Below are 27,180 nucleotides of genomic sequence, written 5' to 3' on the forward strand. Positions count from 1 at the left end.
CAGCTATTGAACATGATTAAAAGCTATTTGCATCTTCTCTCACCTGCACCCTAAACATATGATATGAATTCCCACACCTCTTACAAAGTTTAGGAATGGAGAATTAAATGCTTTGAGATTGTTGTTGAGAAAATAATATTTAACAAAGGAAAGTAAGTGTACCATAAATGTGATTTTTTTCCTGACTGAGATTGCTGTATATCCCTTTCAAACACCTGCTGGAACTGCACTGTGGCCAATGACAATACACTGATGATGTATTAACAATGACCAGGATCATTTGTTCAGCCTCTGAGTTGTTATGGAGGGGTTAGCATGTTTCAATCAAATCTAAACAATATCTGAAGTGTCAATATTTTCATGTGTGCCACCCAGATGGGTTATTGGTTAGAGAAACTAATGGCTGAAGGGCCTAGGTTTGAATCCCAGAGAAGGCATGGATGTTGTAAGCATATAGTGGCAAGATGGTACTCAAAATACATAGCAAGCTGAAATCTTCTCAAAAGGTTAGTTGCAAGGAAAGAAGTGTGGGAGAACTTTGGACCCCCCAATTATTCTCCTTTGGAATTCCAAATCAAGACAGTAGTTTAGCAGTTAGCAAGGTACAGTCATACCTAATATGACTATGTGGATGCACATGTGCTAGCCTAGCTTCAACCTATACTTATTACCAAATCTACATGCCATTTTACTAGATTTAAATCCACAAATTCCAAAATCTGGAATCAGCCAAATCCTGATGATTTTGTATTGTATTATGATCTCAGATTTTGTATTGTATTATGAAATATAGGTATGTTATATTGCACATTCACAGACTTCCTTAACCCTTTCAGTACAGGCGTGTCATATGTGCATCAGCAGCAAACATTACCTCATGGCCAGGTGTGTCACATTTGAATTGCCATTTAATTCATTCTATGGCCGGGCGTACCACATTTGACTTTTTAAGTAGAACATTTAATTCATATTTTTTGTTGCCGCTGTATGTCTGTTACGGGAAAATATAACGAAAGTTAAGTATATATGTACCTTCATTCCTATGCATTTTTTTTTTTTTTTTTTTTTGTATTTTCTTTCAGAATGAGAGGGAGATTTGTGGGTGGGTAATGTAATGTCTCTTTAACTGCATCATTTGATGTAAGACATAAACAAAAGCACGTGCTCTTGATGCTTTGAGGTACTTTTTATTTTTATTTTTGCGATATAGGTACCTGAACCTAGAAGAATATACACAAATGCTAATTCGTTAGTGTTGAGTAACGTGATGGCTTTTACTGCCTCATTCCATATAAACAAATGAACATGTTCTCGATGCTCTGGAATACCTTTAATTTATTTAATTCTATTTTTATTTTATTTTTTTACCACCTGGAGTAGATGTTCTATCATTAGAGACTTTTTTATTACTCTTAGATTTTTCCAGAATTGAGACGAATATTTTGTATGGCTTAGCAAAAGTTTTTTTTTTAATGTTCCATTGCTGGTATTTTACTTTTTTAATGGCAAAACGAAAGCGCTGTCTGACTGTAGAAGATACACAAATGCTACATGAGTTAAATTTGTTGATATTCTTTTCCTGTGACATTTGCAACTTTGGACTTTGCGTACAGCCATGTTTCAAAGAATATCATACACAGTCTCTTTTTTTAAATATTGCTTCCTTTTCGTTGTTTGCACATTGAATTTTTATGAAAGACAGTTTTAATATTTTGTCATTTTAATTATGTGTTGTGTTAAATAAAATCTGCAATTGTTTGGATATTTTTCCATTTATATTTAATTGTGGGATAAAGGAAAAATTACATTATTCTAGAATGAGTTATCTTATAAAAATTTTAAGGAAAATATAACAATAAAGGTTTTAAATTTATTCCGACAACTATCTGAATGTTCTTCCCATAATGTACCAAAATTTGGAACAATTGGATGACAAATTTAATTTATACAAATTTTTTTCCAAAGTTAGGCTTAGCAGCGTGAATTGCCCGTCCCCACATAACGACGTGTCTGGTTAACGCGGCATTCCAAGAAAGCGCTTCGGTAACAGAGGTGCCCATCGTGAACAGGTTAATTAAGCAACATATTTTTTATTTAAATTCAGAAAACAGATTTATTCTATGTCAAAGGTTTTGCCATTATTAAAAGAAAACAAACAGCTATTTCATATAACTTAGGACTTTCTATGGAAAACTGGTTCATATACACATTACACATGGGGGGGGGAAATGAAAATACCCATGCAGCCAGTTCATTTGCAGGAATTTGAATCCTAGACTGAATTAGCAGTGTTCAATGCCTTTACTACAGATAGCAAAACAGAAGTACAATACCTTAAGTTTCAAGGTTCTGGTTTGGCTTTTTGGAACACGATTAATTTGAAAAGACCTCCTCATACAAATTTCAGTGTAATGTAATGCTAAAGCTATCTGAATGTAAATGTGAACCTAATACTTAAAAGGAAAACAAAGGAATGGGCTGGCATTCATGGATATTTGTAGAAAAATTTTTAATTTACGAAATATAAAAAAATTTCATAAAATTTTCAAATATAATTGCAGAAACTTATGCCTTGCTACTTTCCAAACAATAATTCAAAAATTGTTTTCATACCATTTTGAAAGTAGCTATTCTTATTCAATCACTTTAGTTATTGAGTATTGAGAGCATGAACTTCAATAGGATTAAGATCTTATACGAATCCAATACAGGCCTTGAATAAGGCTTAAACAAACATCTGCAAAATGACAGTTATCATTCTGATATCAAACAGATGGAATTATCACCAGAAAAAAAACACAAAGAAAAATATTTAAAAAAAGTCTTTAAAGTAGCACAATACATTTATGAAATTAATACCACTTAAAAGCAAACTCTAGACTCAGAATACCTTTTTACACATGCAGTTAGATTATCTTCGGTCATCTAGAAAGTTCAGCAGCTTTTCAAATCAAGGTATATTATTTTTAAAATGTTGTTATTGTTAATAAGGAACAACTTTGACCAAAGCAGATCAATAAATACTCTTTTATCTACTAATGCTACATAATCCTAGAACATGTTGCGGCATAATTTTTTTGTTTTAAGTGCAGTGATAAAAATGGAGAAACTGATTCACTTTTGTCATATTATGCTCTTCTTATTCTTTCTTTCTTTCTTTTTTTTTTTTTTTTTTTTTTTGTTTGTTTGTTTGTTTCTTCTTTTAAAGGGAAAAATTGTGGTCAAACAACATGTAAAATTTTTGCAATGTATCAACAAAGTGCTGTTTCAGATGTCATATTTTCAAGGTATTTGAGAAGTTTAAATTTGGAAATTTTAGTTTTGAAGATGATGCCTGTTCTGGATGAATAACCAGACAGGACACAGTAAAAGAAACTAATTCTGAAAAATCCATCTATACAGTTCAGGAATTATCAGACAGACTAAGTATTCTGAAGAAAAGTACCATACATGAACATTTGAAGAAGACTGGGAATGTAAGCCACTATGATGGATGGGTAGTCCATACTTTACAGCAGAATATGCTTGCTTGAATTTCAGCATGAGATTCTTTGCTGAGACAAAATAAAGAAGTTACCTCCCCCATTTTTTTAAACAGCTGATTATTGAAGATGAGAACTATACAGTAATGTTACAAGAAAATCATAATGGGGTAAGCCAAATGCAACATCATTTAGTAACACTGAGACAAGGCTATATTCTAAAAGAGTAATGCTTTGCATATAGTAGCCCTACAAAAGAATTTCATGCTATGAATTTTTAACACCAAATCAGGCAATAAATTCAGAAAAATACTGTTACTAAACAGAAGTTTTAAAAGTAGGCATGAAAATTAAGTGCTCAGAACTGACCACCTGTACTTATATGATTGAATGAAATATTTCTGTGTTTTTGTCCTGCTTGATTTGAATTTACCATAAAATATCCACAGAAATTTCTGGATGACCCAACAGCATTAAAATGCAAAAGATTTAAACAAAAAACAAAAAAAAAAAAAAAAAAAAAAAGAAGAAGAAGAAGAAGAAGAAGAAGTAGAAGAAACTAAATGATAAAATAAATGTATATGATTCAGATATTAGAGAAGAAAAACACACGGTCTTTAAAATAATAGCTTGCAAAGAAAGGAAAAAATTTCTTTTAATTACATTTATTGTTGTAGAAATTTTAGAAGGAACTTGACCATATTTGTTTATGACTTTCACTGGCTGCAGAGGTTGCTTCTCCATATTTTTCAATTTTGCACTTGCTTCTATTTCTTTCAAGCGCTTAAGGTTTTCTTTCAAATAATTTTTCTGAACTGGTTCTGTAAAAATATATAAGCTTTAGATTAAAAAATGGATATCAATTTCCTAGGATAAACTAATTGAATAAAATGAAACTTTAAGCATTAAAATAAAAAGACTTTTCTAAAAAGTTAATTTCTAACATCAATTGCACAGAAAATTTTATATTTAAATTTTAAAAGTGAGGGGTTAGAAAGAAAGGGAAAAATTATGTTATGTATTAAAAAATGTTACTTTTTAATATCTATCATAAAAATTACATTCCTTGAAAATGTAAAACTGTCAAAACTTGGGAAGAAGTGAACAAGAATTCATTAGGGCAGTAAGAAGAAATAATTCATACATTTAATATGCAATAATAAAAACAAGCATTATATTTCTCATGGGATATTTTTTTAGATGGTACCTGTCCATTAAGATTTTAATTCACAATTTCTGGGAGAAGAAAACATTCATTAATTTCAATTCAAAGTTTTAAATTGATCTCTAAATTTCTCAATTACTAACAAAGAGTATTTTTAAGAGAGCTATAACAATGTTATGATAAACATCAATTTTATTTATATTTGAACAATATTACAAAATCTTCACTTTGGATACAAAATAATTTTGTTGAATTATCCACAAATATGTTAGTGTGAGTACAGTTTAACTATATTTGATAAACAGAATCCAGAAATGAGCCTTAGTCTGCCATGTAAATTATACTTATACTATCAGATAGAAATAAATTAGTAGTAAAAGTCCAGAAAACATCTTATTATTATGCTATGTTTCTAAATCAATAACTCACAACCCTTTTCCTCCATCAACCACTTTTAAAAGAGAAGTTTTATTCATTTAACCCCTTACATTTTTCTCTGTTATACAGAGTGATTCTAAATTGTTTTTACAAATTAAGAGGGATGATAGTACCCATCCAAATGAGTAATAATTACCATAGAACATAGAGTCACATTCCACTCATAGAGACAAAAAAGAAGAATATTAGAATTCCAACCTGAACTTAACAATAATGTTGGGAAAGCTAATGATTGAGATCAAAAGTTTCCCAAATTATATTTACTGTTTAGTGAAAAACTCACAGAAAGTGCTTAAAATGCCAACAATGCATGTCATTGCACAGTTGACATTGGCAGAGGAATGACTACACACGCTCTCGAAGATTACTGGTATCGTGTTAATTTTGTCCATGGCAACAATGATTCTCACCACGAGATCTTCAGCTGAGTCCTTAGGCGTCTCGTATACTAAGATTTCATGTGCTCCTAGAAGAAAAAGTCCAGTGGGTTGAGGAGCAAGGAGGCCAAGCCACAGGTCCGCCAAGTCTGATCCATTGTGCAGGATGTGTGGCATTCAAAAAGTTATGAATCGTGATATACTGGGGCTCCATCATCCATAAACGACATGTCTCTCTAGACTTCCATATGTATTCTATGTGTCATGATATGTATTTTCGTGTGTGTTTCTATGTCTTTATGTTACGTAATTACGAGTGTGTTTTTATGCTTTTACGTTTAATTTTGTATATCTATGTGTTTCAGCTTATATGAGTGTTTTAGTGTTTTAATGCTATCCTTTATATTCTTGCTAAGTTACTTTGTGTTATTAACAACGTCCTATGTAAAAACTACCCGACATCTAGCCCCTGTATGGCCATGTAAACTCCTGGTGCAGCCTCACGGGGCTCCAGCGAGTTGCTTCTTCGAGATAGTGGAGGACGTGGGACATATGCCTGTTTACCTATGTTATACGTCAGGCGTCCCCGTCCTCCGTCACCTGTCTCTCTAGATAGGAAGTGAAACAGCCTGCAATAAACTGGAAAGCACTTGTTCAAAGAAGATACTCTATGTTGTGCCGGTCAAACAGCCTGGCACGATGCAAGGGCCTACCAGGTAATCACTTACGATACCTGTCCAGATGTTCACACAAAATTTCTGCTGGTGTTTATGAAGGGCTGTGCTGAGGGGATTACTGTCAGACAAAACATGCTGATTGTGCACGTTGAAAATGCCTTCTCTGCTGGATGTTGCCTTATCACTAAATAATACTAATGCAGGAAATCGTGGATCGTTATTCTTCACCCATAATATCCATTGTACATAGTATGCCCGGTAGGGATAATCATCTGTGTACAAAGATTGCGCTTTTTCAGGTGGTAGGGGTGAATGCGTTCCTCATGTAAAATACGCAATACCACTAGCTGAGAAATACCCATTTCGTATGCTACCGCTCGCGTACTTGTGGAAGGAGCTGCTTCAAATCTAGTCAAAACGCGCTCTTCCATTTCTGGCGGTCATGCATTTCACGAATGTCCTGCATCGCTTTTTGAGATGGCAAAAGAACCAGTTTCTCCAGTCTTTGATCAACACTGGAAAAGGTTGGATGACTTAGAATCCGCTGTTCATACAATCTTCGTGCTTCACGTCCATTCCCTTTTGCTTCACCGTATGTGAGGTGAATGTCTGCCAATTCCTCATACATGTACTCTCCCATATCATTCACGAAAATTTTATGGGATCAAGGTAATACTTGAAGCGATGATGTTGTGCCATTTTCAAGGACACTGTTTGCTCTGATTGGCTTTCTCTGGTACCAACTAAGAGCAAAGCACTGCTTCTTCTCAGTGCAATTTTGCATATGGTTAATTCTTTATAGTCTTAGGACAGCGATGGTGAACCTTTTTGGGACCACCTGCCCAAAATTCAACCAAAACCCATTTATTTATAACAAAGTGCCAACACTCCAATTAAACTTGAAAATGGGGGTTTGGCTTAGCAAAACACTTGTCTTTGAAACAGATTGTTTTTGCATAATTAATTGAATTTTTGCTGTTGTTTGCATAATTAATTGAATTTTTGCTGTTGTATACATACTGATTATTCATCAAACCTTGGCTCATACTTTGTTACTTTGAGCACAACACATGCAGCACTCAGGTTATCTGTCCATCTGTTTCTTGTGCCACATTTAATATAATTCAAAAGCTGAAAACAGCTGTTCACATGCATAGGATGATCTAAACAAAGTAAGAATAACACCCCCAAGTGTTTTCATTGATTTAAATGTATTTGGCAGAGAATTCCACGCTTTAAGGATTTCATTTTCATAACTATCAACTGTGCTGTCCTGTGTGTGATCTCTTCACACATCTTCTAAAGTGTTGCATGCAGATCAGAGAATTTTCTTTTCCACATAGAGCTTTCTTAAAATTCCAATAGCTCCATTTCCAAATTTTCAAAGTAAGAAAACACATGTTTGTTTCCATCTGACAGCACTTTAGAAATCTATCAGTAGAATTCTCCTTTGCAGCTGCTACGATGCTGGAAACTTTCTTGTAGATTTCTTCATGACTTGAAGGATTATGTGCAAATTGTGTAGAATTTTATAGACGCATTTTTAGATTTGGAAAATATTTCAGCTGTCCACTTGCAAGATCTCTTTCAAAAACATGCAGTTTTCTTTCAAATGTTTTTATATCGCAAAACATCCTTTCTGCCTTTTTTCCTAAGCCTTGCAGTTGCCTCTAGTGTTGTGTAAAATCTGTAAAAAACATAACGTTGTTAAGCCAGACCATATCAGTGAGATGTGGATAATCCTGCTCTTTTTCATTCAAAATAACCCAATTTCATACAAGCAGCTTAAAATTCTCTCTAAAACCCATCCTCTGCTCAACCATTAGACATTATTGTACATAAGCATTGTGTTATTATTGTGCTTGAACCTCCTCAAGAAGTGCTTGAAACTTTCAACAATTACGAGCTCGAGCCATGATGTAATTCATCATTTTGGTTACATCTTTGAGAACACTGTTTAATAATATTTTGCAGCTGTCCCTGGCACTAAGAGGTAAATAAGACAACGAAACTGAATAATGTATATTTTGCTTCTTTAACAAAGAATTTTACAAAACCAGATGTTGTTCCCAACATGCAAGGCACACAGTCACTAGTAATTGAAACTACTCTGGTATTATGTCTTATTGCAAAAGAGCTTCCATCACAGCATTGTAAATATTTATTCCTCGTGTTCTTTCGGGCAAAGATGCCAATTCAGCCAGCTCTTCTCTCATAGTATCACCAACAGCATAATGCAAAATTATTGCTAGCCTTGGCTATTTATATGTGTGCTTTAATCCAAGCACACTGAGTAACAGGCTGCTTTTTGTAAGTCAGCGGTGAGCTGCTGACCAATATCACTTGCCATCCGCAGGACTCGGTCTTTTACAGTATTTCTGCTAAATGACATCTCAGCAATGTGTTGTTTAATTTTGTCCTTATTTGGAAAGTCATGAGAAAAGGAATTACTCCCAGACAACCTGACCTCTTTGATTAAATCCCCATCAGAGAGCAGTTTACCATGTTTTGCCAGGCACAGTTAAATTTGAAAGCTGGCCATTGTTAGATGGTTTGCTTTAGAAAGATACTTGCAAAAACCAACTTTCTGGCAATTATAATTCCTTATTTTCCCTTCAATAAACACCTGTTAAGCTACATCAACAATCTTGTGGAGAATCTTGAAGGAAACAATCTTGTGGTTGGTGTTAAAGTGTCATCTGACACTAGATGTGCGACACACAACATTTTCCCTGCACAGAATGATGCATAATGCTTTCCTTTTGCAATCAGTAACTCCAGCTTTGACCAGGTTTTTAAATTATGTCCAAAGGGGCCTTTTTTTTTTAACGTTTCATGTGTTGACTTTATTTATTAAATATGATGTTCTTTGCACTTAAACCATAAATTTCAGTTCAACAGCAATGTTGCAAAATAATTTTAAAACAAGCATATCTTTAGAATTTCCAATACACAGTTCCGGGCACTGGAGATAAAAAGGTTCCCTCCTCCATTGAGTGTTGCCATTGCTTGCTTTTAAATCACTGAGTTTGTAAATCAAAAATTCGTTAAAGTTTTACAAAATATGAAATCGATAACAAAACAAATTCTAAATTTCAAATTTGAGCTTTCAGATGCCAATATTCGCAGTAAGATTACATCTGGCTCTGGAAAACTGGATGGCTCTAGGTACTGTTGTTTTATTACAATGCGAGAAATATACATACATTTATGCAGATTCTTCATTATTTAATTTCTTCAAATATAATGCAGGACTCTAACATTTGGTGGCAACAATTTGAAAGGTGATACACCATTTATAGTGATTTGACGCAAAATCGCAAAACGAAAATAATAGTCCTTCAGGAACAAAAGCCCTTTGGACTAAAAATGAAGCATTAAATACAAATCGATTATGTACTAAAAAGAGGTAATATTATTAGCCAAATAGTAAGGAATTGGATTTTCATGAATCAAGAATCTATGGCTACAGATTCAAATATGCACAGGGGATAACAGTAAGTATTAACCCGGACATCTCTTAATTACACTTCTAATTTTAGATTTGATATGCTCCTTTTAGGCTTTATTGGACTTATTTTGGCTGAGTGCATGTGAATAAGCTTGGCTTCCCTATTAAGCTTTCATGTTTTGCTATATTATCATTATATTTATACATTCCATTTGAGATATTAAATTAGAATTATTTAGAAGTTACCTCAAAATACTTAGATCTGAAAATTGGAATCTATTTAACAATGAAAGTATTAAAACTCACCGGCAGTCTCCCATAAATTTAAATTTATTCAGAAAATATTAGCTGCTTCAACTTTGGTGTATTCTTTGCCATGTAACAAATAATACGATTGATGTAAACAATTGCAATGTCATAAATTGTGTCAATAAATATGTATATCATTTCTATGGCGATATATGAAAATCTTATACCTAGGCTTAGACCCTATGCCAGTGGCATTAGGTGGTAAGTAAGTAAGTGAAACATTCAAGAACAGATTAAAACATTTAAATAACATAGTATCATTTTCTTGTGATTGATTAAGGAAGTAATATTTTAGTTGCATGTTGGCTGATGAGGCTCTGTGTGCCAACTGTGGCCAGGTTCACCATCACTGTCTTAGGACATAGTCTCCTTGTTCTTCCTCAACTGCATTTCTACTTTTCTCTTTTCTGTCTCTCAGAGTGGAATGCGACCCTGTGTTCTATGGTAATTATTGTTAAAGTCTGGATATGTACTATAACACCTCCTAATTTATAAAAGCAATTTAGAATCACCCTGTATATAGGATAAGACATAATCAAATTAAAAATTACAGCACATAACTTAAAAGATAATTGGACTAAAAATGTGAACAAGAGTTTTGACAAAAAAAAAAAAAAAAAAAAAAAGATTTATAAAACTTTTGTTTAATTATTTTATTATTATTATTAATAATAGTTTTATAAACACAAACAAGTTATCAGATACAAAAATCCCATATTATAATTCCCATAAAGTTTTAATTTAATGAATGTGATAGTGCCCTTGATGCAAGATGTATGTTTTTTAGCATACATAATATAAAATTGTTTAACTTAACAGTTACATCACCTCATTCAGAAATATTCAACCTATTTTTTGTTTTTCAATTTGGTATTAACTTTACTATGCACAAAAATCAATTTACATATGAATAAAAGTTCTAAAAATCTTTCAAATAATAAAACAGAAAAGTAAAATTTAAAGAATAATACAAATTTAATACACAAATATATAATTTAATATGCAATATACAAATATAAATATTTTAATAATACAAATTTAAAGAATGATGATTAATGAACTTAAGAAGGAAAAAGAATGAAATAATTAAGAAACTAAATAAAAGTATAAAAAAGAAAATTCCTTGCAGAATTTACATAAAAGTTTTTTACACTACAATGAAAAATATATGACGAAATTTACATTTATTAGTAAAATAATATACTGTTATGATTCAATATGAACATTATGTAATTAAACAAATACAATTAGCGGTTCAATCCTGCCCCCCCCCAAAAAAAAAGCACAACAGAAATGTTTAATTATAATAAAGAATTATAATCATTTTGTGATCAAAGTATAATGTTAATAATGACATTTTATTTCACATAACTCATAAAATGAAGTACAGTTTCATACTTACTTGTTTTGACTGTTGGAGTTGTTGCCTCATTTTCAATATCTTTAATTAATTTCATAATAAAATTGGATGGAACATATGACTTTGGCATTGAACCAACAGTATGTGGCCGTGGAGGAACTTCACAATCAGTCATGACAGTGAAACTATTTGTAAAAAATGGAAAATAAACATGAAAAATAACTACAACACAAAACAGACACTTTATGCACTCCAACTAAAAATTTTCAAATCATTATTTTATATTCTGGCTTCGCTTTAATGAACTTTCCTGAAAAAAATACAAATTTAAAATATTACCTAAATTAAATATTTACCATTCATGCATTTCTTAATATTTGCAGCATCAGTTCGCATATTTCCCACAGAATACTTCTTGACTACACATTTTGAAAACAAATTTCCAACTCAGATAATGTATACATTTGGTTTTCTTGAACTTAATCTGATATCATCTGACTTCACTAGAGAATAGAAATTATAGAGAGACAGCTGAAGTGTTAAGGCAGCGTTGTTGTTGTCCTGTCCATAATACATGGAAATACGGTTGCCAAAGAGAGGTTGGATTGTTTTGTTGACACCAAACCACAAGAAAGGACTTCGGCTTGCTGCATATTTAGAATGCCCCCATGCCGCATGGTCATTATTACATTTACAAACATCCATGTTTTCTCCGGAATTCGAACCTGGGCCCTTCGATACAACAGTAGAGCTCCCCTAAACACTATACCATCTGGGTGACTTGAGAGAGCATTAAACAAAATAATAAGCCTAGCAATGATGTTAAATTGACTTTAATAACACAAAAAAAAAAACTGCAAACTTTTACCTCCAAAAGCGGTAAAAATTTTCGGTAAATAAATAAACACTAGTCATCATGGACATTATCAACTGTCTTGCCCTCTGAAGTGACTCCTCCAGAGAGAAAGAAAGATTGCATGGAAACGTGAGTAATCATACACATTCATAAAAACGAAGTTATCAGATTTTTTAAGCCAATGCAAAATAAAACAATTTAAACAACTTCAAAAAAAGAGGGACTGTTTTTTTGGGGGGAGAAGGGGCATAAACTTATTATTTTACACAATTCACATTTTTACCTGGGTTTCCTCATCTACTCATTCATTACAGTGAAATCATTTATACAGGACCAAAGTTCCAAATGATTTCATCATTAGCGAAAAACAGTGCTTATATTCACAGGCAGTCACCAAGAGAACTTTCACTGTATTTATTATTAAATACGACCATTCTGATTACTGGAAAAAATCTTGCTTTAATTTCAATTTTATACTGGGTATAATCTTTCAGGTATTCATATCATATTTTAATTGCTCCACTAGTGGTTGAATGATTAAGGTTTCTGAATACAAGGGAGTTCAACCTGGTTTTGATCCTAAGTGAGCAGGCTGACTGCATAGTTGGTTTTTGTGTTTTTCCACGTGTAATATAAATACTAGCCAGTCTCCCTTAGAATATAACCCACAAAGACATCCTTTTCCTCAGGTAGATAGCCCTTATGTGCTTTGTCATATTGAAATGACCTATCTTTTTAAAAACTTTATTACCAGATAATTATGATATAATTACATAAATATTTCTTTTCAGAAGTTATGCTTTCACCCACCTGTTTAAATTTCTCTGTATTTTCAAAAGTTAATGGATTTAAAATTCTTTAGATGGCCCATTTACCGAGTACGAAACTCAGCTGGAATAAAAATCTTTTCATAAACCACACTTTCCATGGACCTTTCAAGTTCTCTAAAACACATAACTAGAAAGTACAATTATTGGATTATAGAATATATTCCTCGTCCCACAAAAACATCTCCATGATAGTAAGGATTATACAAACAAAATTCATACTAACTATCCTTGTCAAATCCGCACATTTTCTGGGACACATCATGAAGAGAGACAATGCATCAAAATACAGGACTTTCTTGCATAATTCAAGAAGTCTGGTCACTTGATATCAGCCTAAATGCATTGACATGGTATGTAGAATTTATTTAAAACTACTCTCAATTGAAATTTAATTTTTTATACGTCATTATATATGGATAAAAAAAATAGATAATATTTATTCGACAAGTTTCTCTTAGTTCAAAGCTATCACATTTTTTACGAATATATTTTTACGATAGCAAGAAGTTCAAAATTCCTCTTATATGATTAGTATTAATTAATTCCTTCAGGAGAATTTTTTATTTTGCCACAGTTTGGCGTCGTTATTATGTTAAGCTTTATCGCTTCATTACAACATATTCATTCACTTAGTTCAGTTTCTGTTAACATACAGGTATGCATCTTGTAGATATACAAGTATGTTTTTCAACTTATTGAAAAAAGCGCAATAAGTTTTTACTATGATTAACATATGCACACACTAATACAAAGCAAAAATACCTCCAATACCTCCACACGATATGACAACAATTTAAAATAAGACTAAGATATCCTATTAAAATTACATACAATAAAATAATACAATAAGAATAATGATAACAATAAGAATTTACAAAGGAATAAAAAGTACAAAAGCAAGCAATGTTAAAACCATTTTTTAACAGTTATACAAAAAGTTAATCAATCATTCAATAAAAGATTATATGTGCTAACGACGAATGTAACGAGTGTAATATGACTTCGTATGGTTTTATGTTATGTTTAACCCAAGCATGCTAATAAAAATTAGTTGAATGCTTACATTAGTTTACGCTTTTATGAAGTTTACTGTTAACAATCGCAAAGATTTTTATTCGATTATCAGAGCAGAAAACATGTAACAGATATTACAAAATTTCCGTTTGTTTACTTTTACACATTGTCCTTACAGTTAAGAACTCGTTACGATAGCTAGTCAGGTTGCGCTGCTAATTCCTTCTTTCGGGGCATTAGAGAATAAAAATAAATACATGAAGATAGAAAAATCTTAAACATAAAAATGAAAGAAAGTAAATTATGATCGTATACAAGGGTGATTTAATTCAAAAGAGAGTCATGCCATTATAGGGGTAATGCCTTCTTGGGCTAATTCTAAAGAAAATTATACATATAGAGCTAATCTTAATTCAACTTAATTATTTTAAGATTATGAAAACGTGCAAATGAATTTCTTACAATCAAGCATTGTTGGAAAGTACTGCAAATAAAATAATTCTTTACTTTGCAAGTATTATTGTGATTTAACTTAATTTCTAATAATTGTATTTTATATTGTTGGGAAATCACAAAGAATATCCATACTTTTAGAAAGCAACTGATGAGAATAATGTCTTTTTAATCTGACAGTTCCTTCATATCTCTCAAACTAAATTTGAAAAATTAATTTCTGTTAATATGTTTCTAAACCTAGGCTGACTATACACACCGTTTTCGCAACATTTTCGCAACTCCATGGCCTTTAAGAATGACTACTTTTGTCCCGTTTGGAATAACAACTACACATGATAGGGCAACTGCAATTTTTTACATTAATGCAATTATCCAGATGAGTCGAATCCTTCGAGCATCTAGGTCTCGCACCACAGAAACCTACCTCAGAGCTTAAACTGCGCCGGAAACCACCGGAGCAAGACTTCGGCATCTCAGATTATGAGAATTCTAGCCGGAATTCGAAGAAGCCCTAAAGTAAAAAAAGGCTAGGTTACTGTGAAACTGAACAATAATTTCAGTGAAAAATTCTTTTGGTCTCATAAAACTTTATTTTAGTAATCAGTCAGTCTTAAAAATCAATTCTAATTTCTGAACGCATATTCAGGCAATACTAGGACACAAAATTTTGTATCCAGCTAAGAAGAAAGAGAAATCCCTACGCTGAAAGAGAAGTCCCTAGCACATATCAAAATCTTATTCTCTAGTGATTAATCTTGGTTGTGCCGCGGGATTCATCGATTCAGCATCGGCGATTTCTGTTATTTGTGATTTACAGTAAAAAGAAGGGAAGCCGTTCTTTATATTTCTTAATACCCTCCAAATTGAAGTGAATGTTAAGTTAAAGTGAAATGTTAAGTTAAATGCTTCCTACACTAGTAACTTTCTACAGAAAATCAAACGAACAGTGTAGCTAGATATGGGAGATGTAAAAAGGTCACTTTTACTGAAGTTTACTTCTGTTCTCAGTTTGCCGATCAACTCTAGTGTTCAGATGCAATATTTGGAGATTCGCTGCTGAGCTGTCGAGCTGGTACGACGTTATCTGTTATCGCTTCGGTTAACTTATCGTGACTCATCTTGCGAGCCTCGTTGCTCATGTGAAAATCCTTCTGCGTCGTGTTTTTACGAATGTGTTTTTCGGTTCTGATGGTGTTACTTTCTTATGTAGTGAGCTTAATATCATTGTCTGTGGATTATTTTTTAAAAAATCATTATGCAGGAAGAAGATTCCCCTTCGTCGTCAGTTAAGATTTGAAAACATCAGTCCGTCACCTCGTGGCGGAGCTACCAGACGAAATTGTGAAAAGTGCGAATTGCATATTAGATAAAAACTGGAACAATGCATTAGTAAAGGATACGCTTACATACGAGGACTTTAAGTCTGCTAAGTAATATGTAGAGAAAATTCAACAACATATCAAGCTGACTGCTGATGAGTGAACGGAAAAAGTCAATAGTGTAGATTCGGAGAAAAATCAAACAAGCCAGAATAATGGAATATCAGCGAAAAGGGGGAGTTGCCGAGGGCTTACCTCAGTTATTCCAAGTCACCATACTTCACCACCATTTCAAGTCACCATACCAGTTTACTTATAAGTCACCATAAGTGTGCTACTTATTATTTGATTATTCAATTATGGAGTTGCCTCGTGTCGAAAGCACACGAGGGCTATCTGCATGAAGGGAGGGATGCCTTCGTGGAGTACTTTCTAAGGGAAAACGGCTCGTATACATGTTACACATGGGGAAAACCACAAAAACGCCCATGCAGCCAGCCCGTTCGCTGGATTCGAATCTCGGATCGAACTACCAGTGTTCAGCGTCTTTACCGCTCTGCCACGAAACGCTCATCGAAGCAGATTGATGCAACTGGCTTTGCTGAAAAATACGGCTCGCCCTCCCAAGCTAGTGAAACCTAATATGAAAATTCCGGTAAATAATATGTTTGAGAATCTGTCAAATGAAGTAGGTGATAGCACTGAAACACATATGGGTATGCAAACAGCTGTTCAAGTTGTTGAACCTAAGATTAAGTCAATTATGGCCAAACCTGCCTGTAAATATTCTGACTTTCTTAAACAATTACGTGAAGATACTAAGCTAAATTTTGCAGGAAAAGTCACTGGTGACTTTCTTAAAATTTTTCCTGAAACTAGTGATCAGAGGAATCACAAATTATCTTGAGGCCAAAATGTTGAAAATTATCTTATTTAAAAAAGAGATAAACAAGCCCATCAAAGTAGTTATTAGAGGCCTACGAATTGATAGTTCTCCAGATGAAATCAAAGATGAACTCTTGAACTTAGGTTTCAAGGTAAAAAAAGTTGCACAAATGCACAGACTTGCGTCTCGTGCACCCATGCCTCTCTTCCAAATTCAGCTTGAAAATGTTAAAGGGGTTGCGAAGGTTTATGATATCACTTACTTTATGTTGTTTTATGTTGAAATTGTTGAATACAAGGTGAGTTGGGGTGTTGGGCAGTGTCACAACTGCCAACATTTCCACCACCATTCTGATCCTTGTAAACTTAATCCACGCTGCTTAAAATGCGCAGGCCCACATTAAACTTCCGATTGTTCAGCTAAGAAATTAGACGTTGTTAAGTGTTGAAATGGCCTGGAAACAGAACACACAGCAAATTACAGGGTGTACCCAAAGTTCCCGAAAATAGTTAAAAATACTAGTGTGGCGACACCCTGCCTTTCTGTGGCAACCCTAAAGAATTCGTCTGTCACGAGGATCACGTGCCCAGATGATGCATCATTACGTCTACGTCTGCTTTTCTGTTTGATAGTTAGTTGCACTTAGGATATTGTAGAATTAGAAATGTCGTGAAAATAAATGTTGGTGTTTTTAAAAAGTGTCGATTCAGATTTTCGAACCTATGATTTACTTGTTAAGCAACAAATTTGGCGAGCCTGCCAGGATGAATGACACAGGGTGACATTATCGATTTCGACACTTGATAATTTACGAAAATAAGAGAAGTTCCTAGGTGCAAACATGGATGATTTAGAAACAGTAAAACAGAAGCGGAAAGCAATTTGGAGTGCATTTACGAAAACAGCTAATAAGTTAGATGAACTGATACGATCAGATTCTCCGGATTTGGACGATTTAGAAATTTATTTAGATCAAATTTCAGAGAAGTATAAAACTTTACGAAATACGGATGACTCTTTTTTTGGAACTTCTACAGAAAAAAGGCTGTGTTGAAGAAGAATACGAAAGAGAATTTAGTGCAGCTCAAGAATATTACGATAAATTATCTACGTTGAAAGTAAAAGCCAACAGGAAAAAGGATAAGTGTTCACAGCATTCTACTGGGTCAACGAATAGCGGTTCTTCATCAGGAATAGTTACAGCCGCAAAACAGAAATTGCCAGAGATCGAACTGGTGAAGTTCGATGGAGACACCCGAAAGTGGTTGACATTTTGGACGAGGTTTAGTAAAATACATGAAGATACTCGCATCGACAAGAGAGACAAGTTTCATGATCTACTACAATCTACGAAACCTGAGACTGCGTCTAGAGCAATAGTGGAGAGTTTTCCTGCTACGGAAGAAAATTACGAAAAAGCCGTGGAGTATCTCAAAGAACGATTTGGAAATGAAAATGTTTTAATTCAAATTTATGTTAGAGAGCTATTAAAACTGGTAATCAATGACAAACAAAAGAAAGACTTATTAACTCTTTATGACAAGTTGCAAACTCAACTACGCTCATTGGAATCACTCGGTTTAACTAAAGATAAATTTGCAGTTGTTTTATTTCCTTTAGTGGAATCAGCACATCCTGCTGATTTAATACAAATTTGGGAAAGACAACGAGGTATGTCTCCTGAAACAACAGGTAAGAGTGATTTAGAGTCATTAATAGATTTTCTTAAAAGGGAAGTAGAAACTGAATTTAGAGTTAAACTTACACGTGATGTTTTGAGTTCTGATAAAGTAAGTAATAAGAAAAATAAGTTTTTTGACACAAAACCTGTTGTTCCAACTGCATGTGAACTAATTAATGCAAATAGTAGTAAGTGTAATGATAATTTTCAAAAGTATAAAATGTCTGATACTTGTATTTTTTGTGAAAAATCCCATTTGTCTGAAAGTTGTAAAGATACATCTTTAATGAGTTTAGAATGTAAGAAAGATATTATTAAGAAAAAGAATGTTTGTTTTGAGTGCCTTAAGAAAAACCATAGAGCAAATCAGTGCACAGCTAAACATAGGTGTACCTTATGTAAAAATCTACATTTTGTGATTATGTGCCCTGATTTGCCTTCTAACAAAACAAAAAGTATCACAAAGTTAGGGAATGACGAAAACAAAACAGGCATACTTAATAACTATGTTAAGGTATCAGATGTATATCTTCAAACTTTAATTGTAAAAATTCAGAATGGTTCTAAAGAAATGTTTGTACGAGCAATTCATGATAGTGGTTCTATGAAATCATATTTATGTAATGATGTTGCTCAAAGGTTAAATTGTAAGTGTATTGGTGAATCAAAAATTAAGCAGTTTCTTTTTGGTGGAGTTGAGACTTCAGAAAATGTATATAAAAACTATGTTATTGAAGTAAGAAATATATATAGTAAATATAAGTGTAAATTAGAGGTACTTGGTCAAAACAAAATTTGTTCTGAAATTAAGCAACTCCCATCTGGTTCGTGGTTACGCGAACTTAAGTCACATGGTATCAAATTAAGTGATTTAGAAAATGGTACATGTAAGGTAGATAACGAGATAAAATTACTAATTGGTGCGGATTTTGCTGGTAAGTTGCTAACTGGAAAAATTGTTCCTCTTACGTGCGGCGTCAGCGCGGTGCATACGCAGTTAGGCTGGACTGTTATGGGTAAATTTACTGGCACTGAGCCAACTACGATAAATACTGCATTCCTCCTAATTTCTCCTCTGTTAGTGAAGGGTCAATGTATAAGTGATCTCTGGAAGTTAGATGTTTTGGGTATTGGTGAACTTTCCGTAAGTAAAACCAAAACTCAGTTACAGGAGGATACGCAAAAATATTTTGAAGAGACTCTTACGGTAAATTCAGAGGGAAGGTACGAACTAGCATTACCCTGGGTATCGGATAGTTCGCTTTTACCCGAAAACAAAGTGATAGCAGAAAAATGTCTTGTAAGTACTAAAAGAAAATTAATGACTACGAGAAATTTTGAAGCTTACGGAGACGTTTTCCAGAACTGGTTAGCACTCGGGATAATTGAAAAAGTACCGGATAAGAATAAATATAAGGGTGTACATTATTTACCTCATAGAGCAGTTGTTAAAGAAAATAGTAGCACGAGTATAAGACCGGTGTTTAATGCAAGTTCTCATTCGCCTGGTTACCCATCATTGAACGATTGTTTATCTACTGGACCAAATTTAATAGAAATTATACCTTAGATTCTTAATCGGTTTCGCAAGAATTACGTTGATGTCACTTCAGATATAGAAAAAGCGTTCTTGCAAATATCTATAAGGGAAAAAGATCGAGACTTTTTGAGATTTATGTGGTTCAGTCGGGATAATAAAGAACAAGTTGAACTGTATCGGCATGGAAGGGTAGTTTTTGGTATTACGTGTGTCCGTATTTATTGGCCGCTACAATACAATATCATTTGAGTGTAGTTCCCGAAAGCTTAAGTCATACAGCGGAGATTTTGAAAACATCCTTTTACGTAGATAACTGTGTGGCTAGTATGGATTCAGAAATAGAAATGAGAAAGTTTGTAAATGAATCACAAATAATTATGGCTTCGGGTCACTTTAATTTAAAATTCTGGAAATCCAATATAAGAAGTGTTGTGCCAGAGGAAGATTCCTCCACGGAAGGAGATGTGTCTGTTTTGGGCCTTGTATGGCATACAGTTACAGATACCTTATCTTGCAAAATAAGTCAAGATATAAAATTGGATGACCCAGTTACTAAAAGACTAGTTTTAGCAGTAGCTCATCAGGTGTTTGACGTTATAGGGTATACGGCTCCTGTAATGTTGATTCCAAAACTAATTTTACAGGAAACTTGGAATTTAAGGCTTAAATGGGACGATGTTCTTCCCTATGAATTAACCAAAAAGTTTAAGTTTTGGCTTAAAAAGTTGTACTTGCTATCGAGTATCCAAATACCTAGATGGGTAGGTCTCAAATCTATTAATGAAGCTGTGAGTATACATCTATTTTGTGACAGTAGTAAAAGTGCGTATGGTGCATGCGTCTTTTTAAGAGTACAGAGTGGCAAAAAGGTGAAGGTTAGTTTGATACACGCAAGATCGAGAGTAGCTCCTTTAAAACCTATTACGATTCCTCGATTAGAACTTCTTGCTTGTAATATTGGTTTTAGGTTATTGTCTTCAGTTATTAATGATATTGGCCTACATGAAGTTCGTATTCATTGTTGGACTGACTCCTCGACGGCTTTAAGTTGGATACGGCGAAATCAACGTTGGGGAGCATTCGTTTCTAATCGTGTACAGGAAATCAGGTCGTTGACCTTCCCCACTGTAGGGCGACATGTCCCTGGTAGTCTCAATCCTGCTGACCTACTTTCTAGAGGTTGTTATGCAGATCAATTAATAGAACGAAAATGGTGGGAGGGACCTGATTGGTTACGGGAAGATGAGGCAAATTGGCCTAAATCTAATGATGAACCAGATGAGGATTTGGTTAATTCAGAAATACGTAAGACAGTTATTGTTACGTTGGCAAAGAGTGATAATTGTATTGGGTGGTACTATAAGTATTTCTCATCATTTAAGAAAATTGTAAGAATGTTATCATGGATATTCAGATTTTATAATAATGTACGTAAGAATAATAATAATAACAACCATTCTAAGGATTTGACTGTATCTGAAATAGAAAGGGGAGAAATAGCTTTAATGTTATTAATACAAAAAGAGTCGTTTAATGGTGAAACAGATGATAAGCTAAGACGACTCAGACCATTTGTCGATAGTCAGGGTCTAATAAGAGCTCAGTCTAATGTTGCTTATCGTAACGACTCTAGCAGCATTAAGTTCCCCATCATATTACCTTCTGAGCATCCAGTAGTCAAATTATTGATATTAAGTGCACACAAAGATTTGTTGCATGCAGGTACTACATTATTAATGTCGCATTTAAGAGAAAGATACTGGATCTTAAAATCACGTAAAACTATAAGGAACTGTATAAGAAAATGTGTAACATGTCAGAGATTTAAGGCTAAAAGAGGTGAGACAGTCCCAGGCGTTTTACCAAATGATAGGGTTCGTGATTCAGCCATTTTTGAAATCGTAGGGTGTGATCTTGCCGGACCCTTGCATTTAAAGGATGGACGAAAATCGTATATTGTGCTCTTCACCTGTGCGGTTTATCGTGCTATCCATATGGAACTGGTTACCTCATTAACAACTGAATCATTTTTTCAAGCTTTAAGGCGTTTTATCGCACGTCGTGGACGCCCTACCACCATATATTCCGATAATGGGAAAAATTTTGTGGGTGCAGAGAGAGTTCTGCAAACCGTTGACTGGGACAGCCTCTGCTCTAAGGCTGCTGAAAAGAGAATACAATGAAAATTTAATCCTCCATCCGCCGCTTGGTGGGGTGGATGGTGGGAGCGTTTAATACAAATTGTAAAACAAATATTAAGAAACATTTTAGGTCGTGCTTCTCTTGATTATGAAGAGTTACTCACCGTCTTGTGTGATTGTGAAAGAATTGTCAACTCAAGACCACTTACGTACGTGTCTGACGATATTGAAGATCCCTTGCCTTTAACTCCAGAAAAATTTCTGCATGAAACTCCACAGTCGGGTGTACCGGATATTGACAATGTGGACAAAGAAAAATTGAGTAGAAGAGCGAAGTATCTCCAGAAAATGAGAGAATTGTTAAGAGTGAGATTTCGCTCTGAGTATCTAGGGCAGTTAAGACAGCAGTCTACCAGAAATTACAAAAATAAACCTCTCTCTGTAGGAGAAATTGTCTTGCTGGAGGATCAAAATAAAAACCGTGCATACTGGAATTTAGCACGCGTTATTCGAGTGATCCTTGGTCGAGATGGCAACATAAGAGTTGCTCTTTTAAAAAGTAATAATTCAGAGTTCTTGAGACCAATACAGAGATTGTTTAGATTGGAACTGGATAATATAATAGATAATACTCAAAATGAGCAAGTTACTAGTAATAACAGTAAGGAAGTCAGCAAGGCGAAATCCACCCAGGTTACTCCTGGAATTTCTTATGCAAACATCACTCAAGGCTTTAACACTGTACAGAATTCTACGACTGAGGTTTAGAAATCAGGCAGAAAACAGGATAGAATTAAAGAAGTTGGCATTAATGCTTTTTCAAATATATTTAAGTTAGTGAAAGAAATATACAATGTGTTCAAAGGTTTCTCCATTGCTAATATTCATCAAAAAATCTCAGCTCTAATGTCTGATATTCAAGCCGTTAACAATTCTATTGACAAAATGTTTATTTTATTTAATCTATTTGAGGAAATCTTTTTGAATAACGCCAACTAATAATGTTCAATTTTCATATTTATATTTAAATAAAAAATTATGTACACCTATTTATGGAAATTTATATACCCTCGGTTTTGGTAGTAATGCTCTCATTCAGTTTTTCAATTCTATTGTCTGTCACCATAAGTTTTGCACCTTACCATGTTTTTAATCTACTGTAATTGTTCTTATTCAACCTTTCAAGTCACCAGCTCGGATGTTTTTCCAGATGCACAACATTCAATCACTAAGTACTTATTTCTTCATAGTTTTACATATTGCTAACTCTGCTAGATTCTTCCCTCACTTCTTCGCCCTCTGATATGAACTGTTATGTCTGCAGAATTAAGAACGGCTCAAATTTTCGATCTGGGGTAGGGCCTTCGGTCCAGGCACCAGGTGTTCTGACACCGCTTTACAGGAGATGTAATATTTTGGCCTAACCTTCCGCTTGACAGCTAGAATTATATCGGCAGGGGATCATGGCCAGAAAATGTTACCTATACTTCTCCTTTCTATTTTAACAGAAAACCTGCATTTCTCCATTACCTACCCTTCTCCATTAAATTTTTTTCCGCACTTTTATATTGTTTCTAGCATTCTCTTTATTCTTATTAGAAACGCTATAAGCAATGCATCTTTTTTCATTGGTGTAAGGAAAAAACTATGATTTTTGTTTATGTCAACCCTTAAAAAAGTATATTATAATGCCTTTTCAGGGCGTAAAATAAGCTGCAGTAACAAAAAGACAAGACCTGTATTTTATTTTATTTAATTAAATGTCTAATAGCCTACAAAATGTTTCTTGATTTTACCTCGGCAAATTCTCTTGATAATCTCTATCGATGACCCATAGAAAATGTTACAACAGCTCTTTTGGGCGACCATTACAATCTGAACCCTTTCAGTTTTTTTTTGTTATTCTTTTCTTTTATTTATTTATTTATTTTCAGTTTTATTTCTCAGTTTATCATGTGAAAGTTCAGGTTTCTAATCAGGACGACCTACAATTTTTCTTCTACGCACTTTGCAAAATTCAACACCAAAATCACAACATTTTTAATAGTAGTATATGCTTAGAATTCCTGATACAATGTTAAGTTTTGCTGCCATTTTTTATCAGATTTTTTTCTCTTTATCACATTAATGTTCAGTTTTCTTAGTAAGATGGCCTACACAACCTTTTTGCTTCTTTTTGTCACTTTCTCTTTATAAGCGATGATACACATTATAATATTTTGATGTTTTCCTGTTTATATAACGTCATAAGCTCAAACATGAAATGTGGAAAGAAGCTTTAGAGTTTTAAAAGTGAAATTCAGTCTGCGCTGAGTTTTAATTTTAGAACTCTCCAAGTAGCAACATTTAAAACTATTATTTTAAACAATTTATGTATAAAACCTATGATCTCTAAATTAGGATAATACATGATAATGCAAAATTTAAAATTAGACAAAAAAAGCAACTTTAGTTTGGCGTATACTTTGAGTAAAATTGTATCAGTTTCGAAAGCGATCACATAAAAATCCCTCTTCTTCTGTCATCAAAATTTCGTGGATAATTTTCTTGTAAGATTTCTTATAAGATTTCATTTTTGTCAAACTGTGTCAGAATTTCTTCATGTACAGCAAAATATTGTTTAGTAAAGTAACCTACCAGTTGTTGAAAAAATTTACTCGATTTTTTAGCATTGAGATACTATTGCAATTTAAAAAAGAATAAGATTTTAGAAACATTATATTGCACCGTCAAAAGGAGTTATTTTTCTGTTCTTATTTCGCAACATAGAAACGAAAATAATTGCCTCAAAGTAATTTAGCTCTCGTATCTTCAATTTGGAGGTATAAAAAAGCGTGGATATCTTTCGAAGGTATTATTCCCAGTGCAAATGAGAGGGACAGAGAAAGAAAGGAAACGTTCAGCTTATTAGTCCCCCCTTTTTTTTGTTTTGTTTTTGTTAAAATATTCCCATGTATATCAGAGAAAAATAGCTACGTTGTTAATATTTAAATATGAAGAAGAAAAATTATTTTACTAACCTTGGATGGTATTTGCTGAATTTACAGTTACAATTTTACGAGAATGTTTCGATGCTTGTTTTGTTATTTCTTACTTTATGTAAATACTGTAGAGATTTAATTTGGAAGTATAGAAAGAAATTACAATAAAGTTGCAAATATCTGGATTAATTCTCTCTTTTAATGTATATAGAATTATAGAAACTTAGATCTTCCATATATTATAAAATTCTGAATAAGTGGGCTATCTTTTCTCCTGAAGGCCATATTGTAATGAAATTAAGAAATTTTTTATTTTAATTTATCATATTTATTTCAAAAGAAGTTTTAAAAAATAGCTTAGTTTTACTTCAATAGTGTAAAATACAAAACACGCTAATCAAATTTGTACGATTTTATTCCTAAGAAAAAAACAATACGGAAAACATATACAAGAAATGCGATAATCGCTAATGGAAAGCAACTGCGACTGTACTTAAGTTGCAAATCATGAAGCAAAGATTCTTCATGTAAAGAGAAAAGATACAGTGCCATCACTTTTCTTTCTTTTGTTAAGCAATAATTCCCGATACAGGAAGTAATTATTTTTCATTTATGTTTAAAATTTACACATTTGCGAAAGATTTTAGCTACATGCTACTCAGATTCATTCAAATTAATATGGCAGTTTTTTAAAAATATATATTGCGCTGTGTTAGCTTTTTTCCATCTGTAAATTCCCGGGAATGTTAAATTGAGCAAATAAATAATAAAATGTTCATTTTATTTTGCTTAGATTAAAAAAAAATATTCGGGTAGTTGGATAATTCGAATTCCAGATGTCTAGATTAATGCTATTACTTGACATATTATTAGTATTTTAAATTTATCATTACTTTTATTCTCTCTTAAGTAGTATCCTCTCCTAAGTAGAATCGTAAGTTTTTCACATGATTTTCGAAAACTGAACAAAAGGTTTTCAAAACGGTTTACAGAATTTAATTTGTCTTTTGACTTTTTTTGTGATTTTTATAACATATATATATAAGCAATCGAAAATAATACGTATATAATAATATATAATCGAAAATAATACATAAGTTTATATATATATAAGCAATCGAAAATAATATGCATAAGCTACAAAGCATTTTAAAATTCTGCATATAAGAAATTTGAAGGGCTTCAAATGAAGTTATTTTTTATATTATTCTTTCATCTTCCATTCCGGTATTGATAAAAAAATGGTTTAAAAATAGAATTTTTTTTATTGAGAGACTTTTTAAATTTTAAATGAAGTCTCATGTGAGAATGCGTAACAGACTGTGGAAAACTGTGTAGGTCTTTTGATATTTTAATAGCCATTAAATTGGAGAATAATTTTGAAGCGACAGTTAGCATAATAATGAGTACATTTAATTATCAAAGATGCATAAACAATAAACTTTTCAGGACAAACTGCACTTACTTAACACTGCTTAGGTAGCGTTGTAATATCACCAAGGCAAAATACGAAAAAATTTACAAAAACAATCAAGAGAGAAATAGTAAAATTTCGCAAAATGTTCGCAGCCTGGGATTTCCACTAAAAATTTCACGAAAACTTTTCGGGGTCAAGAATTTTCTGTAACATTCATCATAGTTTTAGATTTAATTGCTATAAAGCTATCCAAAAGAAATTCTTTAACTGATGTTTAGATTTGTCTTGAAGCCTTCCACGTCCGCTGATAATGGAACTAATTTTAACCCAATTTTTGCAACGCTTTCAAACTTTCAATTCATTAACTCTGAACTTTACTTTCCATTTTGTGAGACAGATGACTCTGTTTCCATTTCGTCTTTAGCTCTACCTTCTCATACAATGACTCATATTTATTCGGCTTTTCGGTCCGTCACCAGAATTTTGCTCCTTCAAGAAGAAACGTTTATATTAGTTCTTCTTGACATTAATAGAATATTATAAATATCTAATCCTTGCCTTTTGGGGGGAGAGGGGAGACTAAATTTATATTCTGGTAGTTTATTTTCTGATAGTAGTAACTCAGCATCTTCTTAAATTCTTATGATTTGAACTGATCAAGAAAAGAAATAGATCTTATTAAACAATGGTTCCAAGCTAGTGCCATGCATATTCCAAAGAATACGCGTCAGGATACTGAGAAGCGAAAGAAAAATCAATAATGGTGGACATTTGAATTCTTAGACCCAGTAAAAGTAGTA

At 33.1% G+C, this 27,180-nt stretch overlaps 1 protein-coding gene across 4 annotated transcripts in view; it reads right to left on the bottom strand.

Moving 5' to 3' along the window:
• The window catches only part of LOC118203008 (uncharacterized), a 40,418-nt gene extending 25,568 nt beyond the window's left edge, over nt 1–14,850 (bottom strand). The window contains exons 1-3 of one of the 4 annotated variants that reach the window (XM_035375251.2): nt 14,672–14,850; nt 11,302–11,444; nt 4,146–4,303 (exon numbers count right to left, since the gene is read on the bottom strand). In XM_035375251.2, the coding sequence (XP_035231142.1) occupies nt 4,146–4,303; nt 11,302–11,444; nt 14,672–14,685 (315 nt within the window). In that variant the 5' untranslated portion in view covers nt 14,686–14,850. Of the gene's footprint in view, nt 1–4,145; nt 4,304–11,301; nt 11,445–14,008; nt 14,167–14,547 lie in introns of those variants that run through there. The other 3 variants (XM_035375248.2, XM_035375250.2, XM_035375249.2) reach the window with 3 other exon arrangements.
• Nucleotides 14,851–27,180: the final 12,330 nt, after the last annotated feature.

The sequence above is a fragment of the Stegodyphus dumicola genome, chromosome 7 (assembly GCF_044657685.1).
Source record: "Stegodyphus dumicola isolate Sdum_Otavi_A_Nest chromosome 7, ASM4465768v1".
NCBI classification, from domain to species: Eukaryota; Metazoa; Arthropoda; class Arachnida; order Araneae; family Eresidae; genus Stegodyphus; species Stegodyphus dumicola.